This window comes from Acomys minous, assembly GCF_964271855.1.
Source record: "Acomys minous genome assembly, chromosome: 10".
Lineage (NCBI taxonomy): Eukaryota > Metazoa > Chordata > Mammalia > Rodentia > Muridae > Acomys > Acomys minous.
The window spans coordinates 105,450,607-105,464,708 of NC_140491.1; the positions used below are offsets into that span (position 1 = coordinate 105,450,607).

General features: G+C 45.0%; 1 protein-coding gene across 1 annotated transcript in view; it reads left to right on the forward strand.

Annotated features, from left to right (window-relative positions):
• The first annotated feature begins 1,047 nt into the window (after positions 1 to 1,047).
• The window catches only part of GORASP2 (golgi reassembly stacking protein 2), a 31,302-nt gene continuing 18,247 nt past the window's right edge, over positions 1,048 to 14,102 (forward strand). Inside the window, exon 1 of the mRNA XM_084799463.1 lies at positions 1,048 to 1,280. Coding sequence (XP_084655589.1) covers positions 1,218 to 1,280 — 63 coding nt within the window. The 5' untranslated portion in view covers positions 1,048 to 1,217. The remainder of the gene's footprint in view (positions 1,281 to 14,102) is intronic.

Here is a 14,102-nt window from a genome sequence, read left to right on the forward strand (position 1 = left end):
AAGTGACCAAGCCTTTAGCATTTGAAGCCTTTTGTGGCGACCCTCCAGATCCAAACCATAGCAAGATCCCAATTCAAGCGTTTCCTCGTATTTCCTAATTCTGTCTATGGTATATCTTTCAGTCCAGTTCATAGGATTCTGGTTCCGTATGGAGAACTGGCCAGCTGTCCGGAAGAACGGTCCACATACTGGGCTTCCCTGGTTCTTTAACCAGTGGTTCATTTGCTCCTCTATCCTTTGGACGAGCTAACTAATGGTGGGACTAGAATACTTCGCCCTCAATAGTAGTTCACAGTGCAAAAAACCAAAGACAGAGAAGATCTGCATGGCAAGCCATTACCGAGAGTCGAACCGACCACAGTATCTAGGGGTGGAAGGAGTGGCGTCCCAGGCAGCATTGAAAAGCACGAAAGGAACAAATGGGTTCTGTGAGATATGTGGGGATTAAATTTAAATACTTAAAAGAGATGCAGTGAGGCAACTGGCAAAATTCCAAGGAAATCCAACCGTGCTTCCTGCTCTAGGGCAGCTCCAAAGTGTTCTATCAGAACGAGAAAACCAAACCCTCCTCGTCCCCCATCCCCCCCCCCCCCCCCCCCCCCGCAAACAAACCAAACCAAATCAACCAAACAAACAAAAACAGCAAAACTAGGGGCAGCTGCTATTTCAGGGAACACTGCTCTTTATAAAATAAAAATAAAAATAAATTGAGCCGAGAATACCTAATATTTTAACCCCAGAAAGCCACTGCGAACTATCCTCAAGTATACAATCTTACTAAACAAGATTTAAAACAAACCAAGTGCCCCGGGCACTTTTCTGCCTCTGGCCACCAGGAGGAGCTATAACCAAGCCGCCTTTTTTAGCCGGAAGCATAGAAATGCGCCTAGATGAGTCTTGGCTCCTCCGGCGCCCCGTAGCCCGGCGTCGGGCTCCGGACCCTATTTCCGCTTTCTCGTGCGCCCTGTCAGGCTCCTCCCCTCCGCCGCCCGCCCGCCCGCTCTGGAGTCGCTCCCGCCGGCTCCCGGCAGGGGGCGCTGTTTGCGGCGTCGCTGCGGCCCTGGCTGCCGGGCGACCATCTCCCGGCGGGCTGTGCGGCCCGGCTCGGGCGGCAGCGAGTGCCACGTCCCAAGTGCTACGCGGAGTCGCCGAGCGGGCGGAGCGCGAGGCGGCGGAGCATCGCTGAGCCGGCCGCGCCGTACGGATCGCCCGCCGCCATGGGCTCCTCGCAGAGTGTCGAGATCCCGGGCGGCGGCACCGAGGGCTACCACGTCTTGCGGGTAAGGGCTGCGGGGGCGGAGGCCTCGGGCAAGGCCAGGCCGGAGTCTGCGGAGTGTCCTAGGCGCGGCTGCCGGCGACGTGGCCGGGGAGGGGACCCGCCACCCTGGCTCCGGGTCCTTCGCACGGCCTCGCCGCGCCCTGACCTGAGCTTCAGAGTTGGGACTGGCACGGGGCGCCGCCTGCACAGGGGCCGGAGCCCGTACCTGGGTTGCCCCGGAGGGTGACCGAGCCACCGGCTAAGCGAGGGGGTGCCACGGCAGGTCTCGGTTCACCTCGGCGCCCCCTGGATGCTTGGAAAGGCCACCTGGGTAGGAAAAGGCGGATATAAATGGCCTCGAAATAGATTTGACGGATTTGAATTTACTTGGTGAATTTTGATAGGAGTTTTCCGTTCCGGGGTCCTGACCCTTCCAGATCTCTTCAACATTTTCTGCAGGAGGGGAACTTCCGTTCTTCTAAGATGAAATAGGGAGGTTGAGGTTTTAGGTCAGTGTGGTAACGTTTCCAAAATAACCAGGCTTGATAGGGGAACGCAGCGCCAGACACCAGGGGGTGGGGGGCAAAGAAACATCCTCCGGTGAATGGCCCTTTCCTCGTGGAAATGCGGTGACACCTGTGTGAGTGCTCATATGAACTGTGACCAGAGTGGCCTCAGTGTGCATCGCTATTTAGGGACGGTATAGTGTTGAAAGATGCTAGCCTTTCAGACAAGAGTGTGCGCTTGCTACCTTCATTTTCTGCCCTGGGTCTCATGTTCTGAATGAGATAACAGTCTAAAGTAACTCCCATATCTGCATCACCTTTCTGATCGTCGGCATTGTCCTGTATTGTTGCCTCTCCGTTCCACTCAAAGAGCCTCTTGAAGCCCAGATCGGTAGAATAGTTTATTTTTCCAGGATGTTTCTCCGTAAGCCGTATTACTTTCCTATTCCCTTCAGCTGACCAAACTCCCAAGAACCACACTAATAAGGAAAAGAGAAAGAAAACTAACTGCCTCCATCCCGGATTCAAGGGAAAATTAATAAGAGTGTTTTTTTTTTTAAATCTGGTCTGATCTTGAGTTGTCTCCTGTGAGGTTATCCTGTTACTAGCTGATTCTCAGAGTGGATGACTGTGGCTATGAACAGCCCCGTAGGGAGCTGTAGTGTTTTTATAATAATAAACACCCAGGGAAACCTAGTAAGGCACATTAGTGTTAATGAGTAGGGAGAAAAAAAAAGTCTTTAGGGTCTGAAAAGACAAATCTTCATGTCAACAGGACTCCACTTCTGCTTTACAAATCTCCAGGCAATCTGAAACTGACGCAGCAGTACTCCAAGCAAAAGGCTTACCTTCTTAGGTGTTGTGTATTCTGTCTTCCTGTCTGTTCTCTTAGCTGTTGTATTCCTTCTGCCTTCCTGCCTGGTTCAATGCAGTTGTGATCCCATTTTATATATATATATGATATATATATCATATATATATATAAAAAACATGTTATCCCCACTCCAGAGGTAACTCATTACTGCAGAGTTTCTCGTGTGGCCAGTGTGTTTTACGAATATAGACGCGTCTCTTCCCATATCTGGCCTGTTCTTCTCGGGGTTTTGCTTCTTTGTGTACTCACTGGACGCACCTGATGTTATATACTGTGATGTTATTTAAGGAGGCAGTGAGCTTCAGTGAGTAGCGCTTCATAGGAGGCTGTGGTCAGCTAGCACCTCCTGGTGTTGAGCGCTGAGTTCCCCCGCCTTATAAAAGGATATGCTGAGAACCTTACATTCTTTTTGTTTCACTTAAAATAACACATTTTCAAACTTACAGAATTTTAATGCTCTGTAAATACTGATCTCCATTTTCCTAAATTGCTGTGTTTTCTGATTATCTGTTTCTTAGAGAGCATTTAAGCAAGTTTCAAGATAAAACAGTTACCTGTAATTGCATTGTCTAAAGGTAAATACTGCTGGAGTATGTCTTTTTATTTTCCTGTGCTTTACCTGGGCCCTTATCCATGTGTCACAACGTCTTTGAATGATACAGCATGATCAAGTAGAGTGTAGGCAAAACATGTATTAGGGCAGGGCGTGGTCAGCTCCACCCATAATCCAGCACTTGTGAGGTAAGGCAGGATTGCCAAAAGTTCAAGACCAAGCTTGAGTGCAGAGTTTTAGGCCACGCTTAGTTACAGAATGCGACTCTGTTCAAGTAACCAGCACAAATAAAGACGAGTTAGTCTTCCAGCCCAAGTACTCAGCAGCTTTATTTCTTGGTAAATACATCGAAGCCTAAGCATTAATTAGGAAGCTATGCTTTCAAGGAAAACTTTTTCAAACACCCTGAATATTTGCAAAAAGTTACCTTTTAAAAGTGGATACCTGGGCTGAAGAGACAGCTCGTTGCTTAAGATTACACAAGTCTCTTAGAGAGAGAGGACCTTTCGGTTCCCAGTACCCAGACTGGGGGATAGGTGGGGGGGTGGTCTCCAAGTGTCTAAACTCAAAATGTAGGATTTATACCTCTGGTCTGTGCAGGTACATGTATATAACACTCCCACCCCTATGCACATAGTAATAAAATTAATCTTTAAAAATAAAAGTGGATGCAAGATCGTTAAGTGAGTAAAAAACACCCAGGTAGGAAAAAGAAACTGACTCCCAAAAGCTGTTCTCAAACTACCATACGTGCGCCATGGTGCCCTCAAGGCCATACGCTCAGACACACAGAAAGCAAGTAAAGTTTACGTATTTTAAAAAGTGAATTCCACCTTTATTCCCAGCACTCCAGAGGCAGAGGCAGAGGCAGTAAATCTCTGAGTTTAAGCTCAGCCTGGTCCACATAGCAAGTTGAGTTCCAGGCCAGGCACTGTGATGGACACCTTTAACTTGGGAGGATGAAGTAAGAGGCTCAGGAGTTAAGGCCAGGTTAAGGTTACATTGCAAGATAGTACTCGTGTGTATCTCTCTCTGTGTGTGTATGTGTGTGTAGCACTGTGACATTTGGGTGTAGGTCATAGGACAGCTTGTGGGATTCAGTTCTCTATCACTTGTGCCACAGGGTTCAAGAAATGTTATTTTAAAATTTCAAACAATAGGTTAGGACTATGTATCACTTTTATTCCCATCCTTGAATCCTAATGCAAGGCAGAAAATGTGTCAGTCAGGGCTTCTAGATTTTACTAGAAGTTACTGTAGGTTGCCTCCTACTGTTGTTGTATGTTGAAAGCCAGATTCTTGCTTCAATTTGACATTTGTTATCAAATTGAGTCCAACAAAGCCACTTTCAAAAGCCACATCTTTGAAGTGGTCTCATAGATGGCTGTTATAAAGTAAACAGTTGTGGCCTATAGGTAACATTCTTTGAGAAGGGAGCTCTCCGAGGGCATTTGAGAACCAGAGCTTACACCAAAGTTTGGGGGCATGTTTTGTTACCCTGTTGACTGATTGAGATGCTTTGCATGTCTCTTGTAATCAGAGACCTAACCCAAGCCTTGCTGCAGATTCCACAGCTTTTGGGTAGTGGCTTCAGAGTGCAGAGTGGCTGCAAATTAATCCTGTAGAAAACAGAACACCTGGGCCATGTCTCCTCTCAGGTGGAGCTGCCCTATTTTAGTGATGCCTCACTAACTGAGAGAGAAGCCCTGCCTCCGGGGACTACTTTTTTTTTTTTTTTTTTGACAAACTCATAAATAGCTGGGCTATTTAATGTTATTTCCAAAGGTAATTAGAATACTTTATAAGCTGGTAGCACCTGCAGATTCTGCCCCCCTCCCCATTGATCTCTTCAGTCTAACACCAAGAAGCTGTTTCATAAACACCCTTTGAAATTACCTTCAAATGCAGTTTCCTAAAGCCCCAGGAACACAACACAGCAAACATAAACTTTAAGAAGACTTGAGCAAGTTAATCTCCTCGCCTGCTGGGGCCCTCACTGGCCAGACCGCCATTCTCCATTACCTGTGGCTGTGGTAAGGGTTCTGAACAGCGCTGGTTCCCCTGCCTCCTGGTCAGCACCACTGACAACCACGGCACTTGTTCTACTGCCTTTAATATTCTACTGAAAGGACTTGGGAAGTCAGTGTGTGCTTTGGAATCTGACTGTACATTGCCTGAGGAAATGTGATTAAAAGTAAGATGACTTGTTTCTTTAAAAGATACAGGATCAGAGTGGTTACTTTGAAAGACTGTATATTGCCCTGTTGGCATTGCAAATAAATTTTCTACACTAGGAAAAAGAATTATGCTGGATTTTTCTTTCTATTCCTTTCTTCCTTTTTTGAGATTATCAAACATTTTCAGAAATAGGGAGCCACATCACCCAGCGGACATGATAGACTGAGAGACTATCTAGTAGACCAAGCGCACACCTGCCGCTTGCTCAGCAGTCCTGTGAACCTCTTCAGCCTGCCTGTTCATATGAAAGACTACAGCAGTGCCTCTGCCACCTTTGTCACTCAGCTCCACAGCACACATTAGACACGAGAATATTTGAAAACAAGTGAGCACTGCTAACCCTTGGTCACCCTGTGCATGAAGTGAGATTCTCCACAGCACACTCTGCGCTGTGGTAAGACTCAGTGAAGGTTAGCTGCTGGCTTTATTACTAGCATTTATGTTACTGCCTAGCTTGTGAAATCCACTATTGCAGTGGTAATACCAGTTTCAGCAGTGTTTTATTTTGTTTTGGTTTTCCAGTCAACTAGTAGCTATTTTATGCCTGTGTACCTAGTCCTGTTTTGTTTTGGTTTTTTTTGGGGGGGAGGGGGTTGGTTTTTCGCAACAGGGTTTCTCTGTGTAGCCCTAGCTGTCCTGGACTTGCTTTGTAGACCAGGCTGGCCTCGAACTCACAGCGATCTGATCCGCCTGCCTCTGCCTACCAAGTGCTGGGATTAAAGACGTGCACCACCACACTTGGCTTTGGTTTGGTTTGGTTTGGTTTGGTTTGGTGCACCTAACACTGTATACGCTGCTATTTGAAATGTACATGTGGAGGGAACTAAGCAGGAGGCTTGCTAGATACCTGAACCTGTGCAGAGCTTCAGCTTGATCCCTGGGTCGCCTAAGACACCAGGAGGGAGATGACTCCCAGGAGTTGCCCTCTGATCTCTACCCCCATTCTGTGTGCGCACACTGCACTCTTCCTCACACACACACAAAAATTTTTTAATTAATAAATATAAAAATTAAAGCATACATTTAGTTCGAATCTGATCTTTAAGTCCTGTCCCTAAAGCACATGCATACATGGGTACTTGTTACTTTTAAAGAGCTTTAGTTTTTGAAGACATTGTTCCTTAACACTCAGGTGTGCACCATTGTCTTCCTCAGTCCTCTGCCCCAGTGTGAGTGGATACATTTCATTCCTCAGCGTTCCTAAGCTCCAGGTGGGCACAGTGATCTTCTGCATCGTCCGTTCTTCCTGCCTTTCAGCCTCATAGAGCACCTGCTTAGCTGCCTCACTCCACAGCGAGAGAAAGCATAGAGAGGTTAGTCTGATTGCCCAGTCAGACAGCAGGCGCTCCTTCCCCAAGGAAAAAATCCAAGTCAGTGTTTGAGCTGAAGGATTTGCATAGGTTTTGCTTCCCATTGCCTGATCTTTTCTAGAAAGCAGATGTATGTAATGGCAGGTCTTTGTGACATTTTCTGCAGTTTTTTTGGTCCTCAGAATTGGGATTGTATGTTTGAGGGAGATGGGAGTCTGTGTTGGAACTTGTGAGCTAAAGTCTCAGCCTTCTGAATAATAGGCATACTACTACAGCTTAATAAATAATTCATCTTAAAAGGCTTTGTATGTTATGCATTACCTCATAGGACCAGTGTTACAACATGCCCTTTGAGTTACTTGGAAGAACATGAGAGGAGAATTTGTTGCTGAGTGAGGCCTAACATCTTCTAGCCTATTGCAGAATTGTTACTATCTTTTATGTCTTTTGTGGCCATAGAGCATTTAGGTTTTGTTTTTGTCATGTCACGTTTGTAAATCTCCTATTGCTGTGATCATGTAAGCACACATGTGGTGTAAGGGGTTACGAGTGCAGTTGAAGTGAGTCCTCCAGCGGTCACATGTGTGGAATTTATTTTCTAGTTTCTTCTAGTTTTGATTTTTGAGTCAGGGCCTCACTTTGTAACCCAGGTTGGAACTCACTAGATAGCCTACACCAACCTCAAATTTATGGTAATCCTCCTGCATCAGCTGCCCGACAACTGGGCTTATAGGCGGGCCAACCACACTCGTGTATTTTATAGCCTTGCTTAGTATCTCTCCTGCTTTTAAGTCAGCACAAAAGGGAGAGTGCTGGCCTTAAATAAGAGGCAGGCACGGTGCTACAGTCATTCATCATCTGCGTTGTAGAACAAAGAATCTGTGGTATATTTGGGCTGAGAGGTACCTCAGCTAAGTGGCTGCCGAGCATGAGAACCAGAGTTTAATCCTCACCACCCATATAGAAAAAAGCTAGGTGTGGTGGCCTGCTTATAATTCAAGCATTGGAGAGGCTGAGGCAGGCAGATGCCTGGGACTGACTGGCCAGCCAGTGTAGCCTACTTGATGAGTTCTGGGTCAGTGAGAGACCTGTCTCAAAAAGAGAGGCAGAAAGTGCCTTCCTCAGGCATGAGCACATCCACACACACCACAACATCGATATCAATATCCCTAGCCATCAGAGAAATGCCAATGTTGGAGAGGATGTGGAGAGAAAGGAACCTTTACTCCCTGTTGGCCGGGGTGCAAATTAATACAGTCACTTTGGGAATCTGGAGATTTCTCAAAAAGTTAAAACTGTAACATCATGGCGCGCCACCCCCTACCCCCGCCCTTACACTCTTTCTAGCTCCCAAATAATGACAGAAACCTATTATATGTATCAAAAGCTTCAAGCACTGTAGCTGGGCAGATGTTCTAGCCTGGCCTACTTCCCAGCCACATGGCCCGTTACCTGCCATCTTAGTCTCATCCTGGCTGTTCCTTCTCCCTCTGTATTCCGATGGCAACTTGTCCCTCTGTCCCCCACCTGGGACCCCCTCACTGGGATCAGAAGGCTGGCCTTATCCTCTCCTACAACTATTGGCTGTTCAGTTCTTTATTAACCAATCAGAAGGTGATGGAGAGCAATGTTCACAGAATATTGAATCAGGAGATGCTTCATAAAAATAACAGTGCCAGTGCCCAGACTGTAACCAGATCTCTGAGCATAGAAGTCAGCATTTGTATACACAGTGCACAAAAACATCCTCCAACACAGAATGACGATATGACCTGGCTATTACACTTCAGGGAAAGTACCCAAAGAATGCCAGCCTGTACCATGGAGCTGTTTGCCGCCCTGTATTTATTGCTGCTCTATACACTATAGCAAAGAATTGGCATCAGCCTACTTTGTTTACTGACAGATGAGTGGATAGTGAAAATTTGGTATGTGTATGTAGAATGGAATACTACTCAGGTCTTAATAAGTCACAACATTTTCAGGAGCGTGGATGGGCTTAGAATATGTGGTATTAAGTGAGGTCACAAAATGTCAGACAGAAAAAGCTATGGTCTCATGCAGAACCTAGCCAACAATATACGTATACGTGTATACAAAAACAAATGTGCATGTGGATACAGTATATCATATAGGAAAGAGAACAGGAAAAGCTAAATATTAGGAGATGAGGAAGGACTGGAACCGTGTAATGAGCGTGAGCTGTGGAAGGGGACATAAAGGCAGTTGTGCATCTACTTCTAACTCTGTCGTGGAGTTTCACTTTTGGTGGAGGACAAGAGCATCCAAATACATTCAGGCGGCTGGGGAGATGGCTCAGAGATAGAGAGCGCTGGCTGCTCTTATGACCTATAATGATGATGTGAAGATGGACCGCCATGAGGGATCCTGTCACACAACAGACCAGGTATAAAGGAGGTTTATTGGGAAAGAAAGAGGGGACAGAAAGGGAGAGAAAGGGGGTGTCTAGGACACACATAGAGAAACAGAACAGAGAGAGGGCTGGGTGACAGGAATCCTTATAGCCTGAACACACCCGGTGTACCTGGCAGTGGCAGGTGATAGATAATAACTAATTGGTAGGACCCAGAATGCGCCCAGCTGAATCACCTGTACACTAACAACTGCTCATCCAGACGACCCGGGTTTGATTCACAGCACTTGCATGGCAGCTCACAGGCTCACAAAAGTCATTAACCCAATGGCCTCTTCAGGCTTATGCAAGCACCAGGCAAAACATCTATACACATAAGTAAAATAATAAAATTAAAAGTACTTATATATTTGATAATAAAACTCTACAGTCTAGTGTGTCTCTGCTCTGAATGGCCTTTCCAGATGTATAGAAGTTCATTTAGTCACATAGTCTTTTGGTCTAGTTAAATCCTGTGTGTGTGTGTGTGTGTGTGTGTGTGTGTGTGTGTGTGTGTGTATTTACAATCTTTTTAAAATAATGAAGTTTGAAATATAAACAAGGAAGGTGATATAGTAATAACAACAGTAGTATCCCACTTAGCCAGCTGTACCCAGAGAGTCCCCTTTGGCTTCCTGTCCTGTTGCTCTGTGGTAGCCATTGTGTGTACACTAGCTGCAAAGCAGAGAAGTCATGCGTGAAGAGTGCCTAGCACCCAGCTCCACCCAAACTTGTATTATGAGGTTCCTCCCCTCCTAATCCCCCCTCCCAATTGGGGGACAAGGGTTGATGCTGAGTAACAGATAAAGTTAAATTTTTTTTATAATCCCTTTTAGTTTTTATGTGCATTGGTGTACTGCCTACATGTCTGTCTGTGTTGAAGGTGTTGGATCCCCTGGAAGTGGAGTTACAGACCAGTGTGAGCTGCCATGTGGGAGCTGGGAATTGAACCCAGGTCCTCTGGAAAAGCAGCCAGTGCTCTTAACCGCCCAGCCGTCTCTCCAACCCCATGAAGTTGTGCTGCTTTATCCTAATTGTCACCTAGGAGATTAGAGTACACCTCTAGGGGGCTGTGCTCCTGTGGGCTGTCACCTAATAAATGTATTACTTCCTAATAAACTCATTATGATGGGAGAAAAGTACTGACTACAGATGCTTTTGTGGGAAAGATTCAGTAAAACAACAGATGAAGTCTGTATCGCAGGGGCGGAGATTGGTTGACTGGTTCAGGGTAAGTTTGGAGAGATGCCTCAGCAGGTAGAGGCACTGACTGCACAGCCTGGCCACTGGAGTCCAGGCACAGAGAACCACACGGTGGACAGAGAGGGCTGGCTCTCACAAGTTGTCCTCATATCTGTGACCTGAGACTTAGTTGGGCCAAAAGCTAGTGCTACCCTACAAGGCCGTTTTCACATTTAATGTTTTTGCAAAAATGAACACTAATACAGAATATTATGTGCCATAAAATGCCCCTATTATGTCATGAATTTTTGGTATGTTGGCTGTTCTGGTTGTCTCTTTGGCATTTCTTCCTATCAGGACAGCCTAATTGGATTGACCTGTGGAAACTTCCCCACAGTAGCTGGATAGCACAGTAGGGATCATTTGTTTAGAAATAAGGGATTCAAATTCCAACTTCTAGACATTCTGTTTCGTGGGGTCTTTTGGTTTTGTTCTGTTTTGTTTTTAGTTTTGGTTCTGGTTTGGTTTGGAACACAGCGTCCTGTGTGTCCCAGACTGGCCTCAACTCACAGGTAGCCGAGAGTGACCATGAACTAATGAGCCTCCTTTTTCCACTTCCTATCATGAGAACACGGGCATGCACCGCCTTTCCACTGACTTTATTTATTTTTATTTTATGTGTATGGATGTGTTACCTGCATGTGTCTGTACATTTATGTATTTTTGTATACCACATGTGTGCAGTGCCCACTGAGACCAGGAGAGGCATCAGACCTTCTGGAGCTGTAGTCATGGATGGTTGTTGCAGGCTGTCAGTGGGTGCTGGGAATTGAGCTTGGGTCCTCTGGAAGAGCAACCAGTGCCCTTAACCACTGAGCCATCTCTCTAGCCCCTTCACACTGGTTTTAATGTGGCAGAAATGGCTCGTTTACAATAATTTCTCTGTTTTCTTGTAGAGGAGTAATAAGATCTAGAACATTTCATCCTGGCAACCATGTCTTTCCTTTTCCAGAATCCAAATGGTTAGAACCCTATAGTCTATATGAAGCTATTCACAGCAGCTTGTTGAAAATCTCGTGTTTAAAATGTGTTATTGCTATCCTTCACATAGAGAGGGAATGCCTTATGGAGGCTGTGTGAGCGCATGGCTTGGTGGGTTTCGCAAGCAGCTCTTGAACAGCATTCCCCTTGCAGTTGCCTCCCGCCCACTCCTACCCCTCCCGGGGTGAAGTCTGTCTGCTACACTGCTTTGTAGCAGTGGCAATAGTTGGCCTATTCTTGAACTTTACGTAGTATGTACTCAATTCTGTATTTCTTCTTTGCCTCAAATACTGCTTTATCCAGGTTGTGTTTTATTAATATATTTAATACTGTTGAGAATATGCCAGATTTTCCTAATCTGCCAAACTGCTGTTGATGAGCATTTGTATAACCTTCCACTTGGGACTATTAGAAATAGCACTGCTGTGAGCTTTGTCCTGGGCCTTTTGGAGAACGTTTACATACCTGTGGGAGCATGCTTTAAGAGTGAACTGTTGGGTCAAAAGGTGTACATGTTTTCAGTATTAATAAGTAACTGCCAATTTGCTATTTAGAGCCCAAACGCAGGATGAGCTTTCCGAGTGTGCCCTCCGTCACCCTCAGTGACTTCGCCCTTCTTATTGGGACATTCTGAACGGTCTGTCATGCTGCATCACGGTCTTGCTTTGCATTTCCTTGGTGACCACTGATGTTAGGTCATTTTTATGCTTAGTCTCTTGTGTTCAGTATCAGCTAAAGTTATTTATCTGTTTCTCTTATTGCTGCCCTTTAAAAGCGTCTTTATTGAGCTATACCTTACTTACCCTACGGCCCAGTCTTCTAAAGCGTATGCTTTGCTGGTTTTCAGTATATTCGGAGCTCAGCCATCCTCACCTTCTGTTTCTCAAGATCATTTTGACTCCAGAAAGAAACCCATGTCTGTTAGTAAGGACTCCCACGCCTCTGTTCACAACCGTGAGCAGCTACTAACCTCCTGTCTGTCTTCATGGGCTCCTCTGGAAGTTTCAAAATCGGGATGATGCACTACCTGGTCCTTTTAACTGACTGGAGTTAGCACGATCCGTTAAAGGTTTGTCCATGTCACACTGTGCATTAGTGCAGCATTTCATTCCTTCTAAGGCCAGACTACATTTTCAGTTGAGGGATTTGGGGGTGTTTTTACTTTTTAGATTTTGGATAATACTGTTAGGATTTTTTTTGTGTGGATATTTTATATATTTTCATTTCCTTCATTTAGACTTAAAAATAGAAGTGCTAGTCATATCATAACTGTGTGCTTAACATCTGTCACTTTTTACATTGTTGATTATTGCTTTTTGTGTACATTTTTGCCAGTTTTGCATTCTAGAAAGTCTCCGATATTCCCCTTTGCTTTTTTTTTAATGAGCTTTCTTGTTTTCTTTTTCCTTTGATCTGCCATCCATTTGCAGTCAGTTTTTGAGAGGCAGATTTATAAAATGAGTGTACCTTCCCAGCAAGCACTTCACAAATGTGCGTGTTTGTTTAAAGAGCAGAAGTGTTATGTAGAGTAAGTGGTGTCCGGGTCCCAGCGGTTGCAGAGACTTGCCAGGCACCTGCTGGTAAGGAGACGCCCTTCCCTTACGATGGTTCCTGTCACCAGCTAGAGCTTAAAGGGTGTTTCATCAGCTTGAAATAAACTTCACTGAGGTATCACACACATAGTCATTAGGTGGGCAAATCCATGGCTTAATACTGTATCAGTCCTAGCTTGGGTTGTTAGCACACATCTCTAATCCCAGGCCAGGCAGCCAAGGCTGTATGTACAGTGAGACTTTGTCTCAGGCAAAACAAAACAGAAAACATCCAAACAACAGCTATCTTAGAGTACTTTAGAGCTCTTATCTTTTCATTACACATTTTTTAAAAATCTTAAAATTTCAATTTTAACCTTTCTATCTTAAATTACTATAGTATAATACTTTGTCCTGTAATAAGCAACAAATGGCCTGTGGACTCAGGGACATACAGTTTTTGTTTTGTTTTGTTTAATTAAGGTGGGTTCGAAAGAAGCAGAAGATAGATGAACAGTCAACTGTAAAGGAACAGAGAGTGCTGACGTAGCCATCAGCCGCTGAGGAGAGCCCTGTCAGTGGACAGTACCGCGGGCGGAGCCTGCACATGCAGTGTCACTGCACTGTCTAAGGCTGCTCCGCCTTCTCTCCGTGCTGTGACAATGACTACTAACCAGAGTCCTTTTCTAGAGCTCCCTCTGCTGGTGTCCTAGCAGTAATTAAGATATCTACTTGCCCTAATTCGTGCTGGGCTCTAATGGTGTATAATAAATTTGAGAAAGAAATTAATTTCAAGGTCCATTAAAAACAGATGAAATCGATGCTTGTAGCAAATGAAATGGAAAAATAGAAAGGGTTGTTTATTTCTTTTGAATTTAGACTAAGCTATTGAGTCTTTTGAGTTACAGGAAGGGTACTTCTGATGAAATTGGAAGCTTTCCATTTCAAACAAATACTTTAAACTTTATTACGTTGTGAGGTGGGTGGGGCAGCATGCTAGGAATCGGTGTGGGGTCACCTTTGGAAGTCATGATACTGCAAAAGTGCTGTCCTTGGCTCTCTCTAACTAAAGGATAAGCTTTTCAGGGAAGAAGTTCCAAATTGATCAGTAACTAGTTGGATTCTAGATACCGTGCCATCAGTGGCCATTAGAAGCTATGCTTATCTTAGGTAATTCATATTTAGATAATCAGAT